Raw genomic sequence first — 6,426 nt, forward strand, 5'->3', positions numbered from 1 at the left:
GTGAGGAATAAGCCACAGTTTTGGAGTTTTGGTGGTGATTAATCTTACATTTTAATTTCTCTGCTCTGCTTTTGCACACCTCTCAATATCCTAAATAATATTTAACATGATGTTACAAAGATTCAAGTACAATAATTATAATTTTGACAAAAATTAGACCAACATTAATCTGTTAAAACTTAAAACTTACTTAAAGTCTAAAAATAAAAGTAACATAAGGAGGGAAAAAACAAAGGGAAAAGAACAGAAGCTTAGGCCACGCCCACAGAGTCCTATAATGCACTACCAGCACAGAAAAAGTCTACATTGGCACTGATTTATGAATCATTCCAGTCATTTATTGTTCATGAATAAAGAATTCACAGATTATAATCATATCCATTATTAGTTTAGTGTTATATGCTCTCAAATGCACAGTTATTGAAATGTTGTTCTTAAAAAAAACAAAAAATTTACAAATTATTTAACATTATTTACAAAATATGAACAAAGTCTATATAATAGAGAATACAGTACAGAAAGAAGAGTCATCAGGCTATAACTGATAAATCATCATGTGTATATAATACTCCGTAGTTGCTAAAATGCTCTCCAGATCACTTTCACTTTATTCTTTTCACTTTGCAGGGACTTAATTATGTAGTTATTTAAGTGAAATGGATTAATATTCCAAATGAAATAAAACTTAAAAACAATAATAATAAAAAAAATGAATGAACATGATTATTTTATTTGGGTTTCTTTTCTTCTGTCTATGGATTGTGGGTCGTACAGGTGTGGTACCTGCTTGCAGCATCCATTATGAACATTATGGGCCCTATTTTAGTGATTTATAGTGCACCGGTCAAATGCGTATTCTGCAGCTAGATTTAGGGCGTGTCGGTGTGTCATAAAAAGCACTAAGTAGTAAGAAGTACTACTTCTCTTAATTAATCATTGGTGTGTTTTGGGTGTAACTGCTGACTGTCGACTGTTGTCAGGGTTTTAATCGGTCAGTGGCGCACCTGTATTTTCCACCACCAAGATATAAAGAAACACGCCAGAAATTTACCTGAACACATACCACTTCCAGACCACCACGCCCATCAGTGTAGATATATTCCTCAACTCTGGCGCTATTTTAACAGAACATTTCATTTCAGGACATAATATGGCATCTGCATAGCTTTCTCCATCAGAGGAAATTCTAGAAATGACTGGGTGATGCATTGTAGTAACATGTTTGAAGACGACACTAGCCCTATCCGGATGGGATTAGTTACTCAGGGAGTTCTGGTGTAATTTTCTCTCTTTTATGGGGGGTTTAATCCTCTGTGATTTTATTCCCATCTGGAACGATCATGTACGTGTTTTTCTCCTCTGAGATTAAAAAAAAAAATACAGGCTGAATTATCTACTGTTTTTCTCTGAACTTCGTGGTCCTCAGGTAATTTTAGTCCCATTCAGACTCACATCTCTGAGTTTCGTCTCAGAGTGGCATTTAATAAAATAGCTATTTGTCCACTGCCACACACCGTAATTACACTTTGGGCGCGCTCCGTTTCCATGGAGATCCACGTTAAAAACACAACAGCGAGTGGAAATGGAGGAGCTACTGATCGCCTGAATGTCATGTGACCGAGAAAACCTAAAAAAAAAAAAAAACTTCACTGGTCCTCCTGTTTTTTTTTTTTGGAGTAGAAGTGTAAAAAAATAATATATTTTTTATTCCCGTCCAGATAGGGCTACTGACATCCTGACGAGCTCTAACTCACATCCAGCTTTTTATCAAGCAACTGGATCTCCTTCTCCAGCTTCTTCATCTTCAGCTGTCGGTAAGCGATCTCCTGTTTGAGGTAGCGTTTGTAGAGCGAGGTCACGTCCTCGTCACTCTGGAAAGAAAACAGCAGTATTACTCACATTAGTATAGTGTTGGAGTATGGGAGGTTGGAGTAATAATAAATACACACAGGTATGAAGGTGGTACCTCTTCATCAGTATGTCGAAATGGGCCAGAAGGACCGGGTTCTTCAGGGCTGATGAATGTATCATTCACCTGAGGACGAGAATGGGTTCAGTTAACTGTAATGCTTTTTAAAGTCTGGAGTAAAATGGACTTCTGTTGTAGTAGAACATGATATAGAGTTCTATCCTTTGTTGAACAGCACACCACCGCTCTCCTGCAGCTTTCCAATATCCAGTTATGTTGTGCAGTTTGTATAAACAGGTGAGAATGGGTTTTAATGGGGCATATTTTGGCCCTGCAGATAAATCGCTTTTTACACCGTTATCCAGCTCCACACCTCATTGGTAGAATTTGGAGAGTTCTGACATTAAAACGAGGCATTAATAACTTTAAAACTGACGGCCACGCCTTCTTTATATGCATAGCCTTTATTTCAATCAACATAACACGCTCTACTCTACTCTACTAATCATGAATTTACTTTAAGATGGCTGCGCCTGGAGATGCAGCTAAAGCTACGGGTTGTAAACAGTGTTTTTAATAGACTTCTTCTGCACTTTTAAAGTTATAAATGCTTCGTTTTAAATACCAGGGCTCTCCGGATTCTAGCAAGAAGGTTTGGAACTACTGGAGCCTGGATAACAGAGAAAAAAGTGATTTATCTGTAGCGCCAAAATATGCCCCATTTAAACCCATTCTAACCTGTTTGGACAAACTGCACAAAATTGCTGTATCTCAGAAAGCTGCAGGAGAGTGGAGGTGGGCTATTCAACAAGGTTTAGTAATTTAAGAAATTCTTACCTGGTCAGAATGAGAACACACTACTATGTTCTTCTCATCGTGGTCTGAATCAGAATGCTGTTAAAAAAATTGCCACTGGGTATGAGGAGGAGGAAGTTTTGATATCTTTAGAATTTAAGCCTTAGTATGGTCAAAAACAGCAACGATGCCTTACATCGATAGGTTCTTCTGCGCTGTCAATAATGGTGGGCCCATGCTGTAAAAGCGGACCTGAACTTTCTGCCTCTGTGGAATATTTAAAAGCAACATTTAGCATTTTTTGTCAGCATTATCTTAATTGTTGTATCACATTTACATGTTTACAACACTGTTTAAAACACTGTTTAGTTGCTATGGTGTTAAAAAAAAAAACTACATAACACTGCAAACCCAGAGTCAAATTTGTATAATATCATGTAATAAAGCTACCACAATACCAGTCTCTCAGCTTGTCCAGAAATGCATGTATAAAGCGTGTCCTTCAAGGTAGGCTCAAAAATGGGAACATGAAACTATTTCTAATGTAATGTTGGAGTTAAAAAATACAATATATTGTTGTTTTAAGAAGGTTTAAAATAGTCAGAGATCTAGAGTTGCAAAAGTAATTTCTTTAATAACTTTTACCAAGCAAAGTCTTTATACAACCTGTGGAACTGGGGCTCCGAACACATGATCCAGTCTGTTCCGAAGGCCCGGCCCAGGCAATGCCATCCATCATGGGTCTTCCTCTGATCTGCCACAGTGCCAGCTCCTCCGCGGGGGTGAATCCGGACGCAGATACTCCCCCTCCAAGCATCTGCTTCTGCGCTCTTTTCCTGTTCGCTAAAAATATAAACAAATAAATTAGAGCACACGTTTCTCATTGACTGTAGCATCATCTGCAGCATCCTGCTAAAGAAAATAAAATCACTTACCACATTGTACGATGTTCTTATACTTGACTTTGACCTGCTGCCAGGTTCTTTTCACGTTATTGGGGTTGGATCTAAAAAGAACAGAGCAGTAAAAAGCAGTTTCTCTGATTTAGCTATTTATAGGTTTATATTTGAGTAAAATGAACATTGTTGTTTTATTCTATAAACTACAGAAAACATTTCTCCCAAATTCCAAATAAAAATATTCTCATTTAGAGCATTTATTTACAGAAAATGAGAAACGGATGAAATAACAAAAAATGAGCTTTCAGACCTCAAATAATGCAAAGAAAACATATTTACAAGTTCATATTTATAAAGTTTTAAGAGTTCAGAAATCAATATTTGGTGGAATAACCCTGTTAGGGTTTTAATCACAGTTTTCATGCATCTAGGCATCATGTTCTCCTCCACCAGTCTTACACACTGCTTTTGAATAACTTTAAAAAAGTCAAATATTAGTAAATCTAAAACTACATTTTATTAGAGGCTACTTTGTATACCTACACCAGACAACTTGTAATGTATTCACAAACATGTTCCTGATTAATTTTTATGTTAACTACCTTTAATATAAAATACATTTAGTTTAAATTAAACTTTTCTTGACACCTTGAATTACTTTTTGACCTTAAAAGATGACAAACACACAACTAATATACAACTTGTGTATGTTTTATTTTATTTATTTAATTATTACAGTGATGCATATCATGCATTTATTTACTATCCAATCCTTCAAGCAACCCTACATCTGTCTTCTTAATGTGTTTTAAACACAGAATCAGCTAAAACAGAATATGGTAAATCCATGTACTCTGTACACATGCTGCAGCCCATGACCCTGTGAACATCCGTACTGAACTTACGCGTTTAACCTCTCTGCTATCTTCTGCCATGCTTCCACCCTGGACCTGGAAGCTGCTGCTGTGTTGCATTTAGCAGTTATGATGTTCTTGTACTCCTCAAAGGTCTTCAGGATTATCTCCTGCTCAAACTGGCTAAAGAAAGCTGCTCTTTCCCTCGCCATCTCTGGAGCTTCTCATCGCTTCACCGGACCTCCTCCTGCATTTAAAAATAAAAAGAGAAGTGTTATATCAAGTCTAAAGTCAGTGCAGTTTTGGTTTCCCACAAAATCTAGCAGCACTTCATGCTTCCCTCTGCTGACTTTTTGGAGAACTTTTATCGAGATGCAGATTTCATTTTCCAGCAGGACTTGGCACTTGGTCTCATGTAATATTCTCATTTTCTGAGACTGATTTTTGGGTTTTCATTGGCTGTAAGCCATAATCATTAACAATAAAAATAAAATCACTTTGTGTGTAATACATCTGAGTTTTATATATATATATAATAAAGTTACTTCTCAACGATATTCTATTTTTTTAGATGCACAAATAATACATATATAATTATTTAAAGCGCGTTTGTTTGGTTTATTTAGTATAAATTTACATCTGAGCGTTATATTATTACGGTTATGGGGTACAAGGAGAAAAAACCTGAGAGAGCCACGTGACTGAAAACGCGGCGCTGATTGGTTTAGCTCCGCAGTGAAGTCACTAAAGGCAAAAGCGTGTTAACGGGATTAAAAAATCTGGTTAAATCTGGTTTGGTTCTGGTTTTATTTGTCGTTTCTTGTCTTTTCATTATTTTACCGAATTGTTTCTAAAAAAACAAAAACAAAAAAAAACATGTGTACCATGTATAATAACCTAACAGTCCACTTTTATATAAAAAATATCACTCATATTACTTATTTTAAGTATTTGTTTTAAAGTAATACAAAATACACGTTTACTGCTAAAACAAGCGTGTTAATAAAGATTTTTAGGTTTCAGAAAGAGCAGAAAAGCCAGTTACCTCTCGGCCGCTCTCTAATCCAAACCGGAGTTATCCTTCAGAAAAGACGAGCTTCACAGATCAGGCTAACTGTTATCTCGTTAACGTGCATTTAGCGTGCTTATTTCATTTAAATCCAATAATACGCGCCACCCCCGCCACCCACAGTCTTTCAGTCTATTGGTGTGCACTAAATGAAGGTTTTTAGATGTATAAATCCCCAAAAAATCATACTATTTATGTTCCAACACACAAAAGCCAACTGGCCAAAAGGTGTCTATAGTGTGTCTGAGCGAGGACCACGTGACTATGGAAAAGCCTGAGAGCGCGTCGCCCATTGGTTTAGCGCTTGGGTGACGTCAGCAGAAAGCCTACCACGTTAACTGGATTAGAAAATCTGGCTCATTATTTTTTTATACTTTTGAAAATGACACGAAATAAAAGGCATAAAGTTGTCCAAAAGAAGTGTGTAAGACTGGGGGGGAGGGGAACATGCCAAGGTGCATGCATAAAAAATGTGATTAAAAAACAGGATCATTCCATCAAATATTGATTTCTAAACTTTCTTTGAATTATTTGAGGTCTGAAAGCTCTATTCCTTTTACCAATTAAATTTATGAAACTGATTGTCTATAGAGAACGCCTATTCAACGATTCAATTATTTGAAAACAAAAGTTTGGTTTACTGAAAAGAACCATATTAAAATGCTGCTTGCTGTATATTTTAATCACAGTTTTAGGCAGCTGAGCAGTTGTTTCCAATGTTAATTTGTTTATTTTTTATTGTATAAACCCCCTAAGGCCGTGTTTACTAGTGGTACCAACGCTATTTATTTATTTTTATTTTGTGGTTGCATTACATCTTTTAAGGTTGGTGGTGATGGAAAAAACAACTATTATTTAACATTGCCTACATTGCTGAAATGTTGACATTAAATCAATCTA

At 36.2% G+C, this 6,426-nt stretch overlaps 1 protein-coding gene across 1 annotated transcript; it reads right to left on the reverse strand.

Annotated features, from left to right (window-relative positions):
• Positions 1-1,686: 1,686 nt before the first annotated feature.
• si:ch211-107p11.3 (GT1 domain-containing protein) lies at positions 1,687-5,770 on the reverse strand. The gene is made up of 8 exons (XM_007250633.4): positions 5,503-5,770; positions 4,509-4,704; positions 3,640-3,710; positions 3,371-3,547; positions 2,901-2,971; positions 2,747-2,803; positions 1,967-2,035; positions 1,687-1,871 (listed from the first exon to the last, which is right to left on the reverse strand). The coding sequence occupies exons 2-8, from the start codon at positions 4,667-4,669 to the stop codon at positions 1,746-1,748; spliced, it is 732 nt and encodes a 243-aa protein (XP_007250695.2). The 5' UTR covers positions 4,670-4,704; positions 5,503-5,770; the 3' UTR covers positions 1,687-1,745.
• Positions 5,771-6,426: the final 656 nt, after the last annotated feature.

The sequence above is a fragment of the Astyanax mexicanus genome, chromosome 8 (assembly GCF_023375975.1).
Source record: "Astyanax mexicanus isolate ESR-SI-001 chromosome 8, AstMex3_surface, whole genome shotgun sequence".
NCBI classification, from domain to species: Eukaryota; Metazoa; Chordata; class Actinopteri; order Characiformes; family Acestrorhamphidae; genus Astyanax; species Astyanax mexicanus.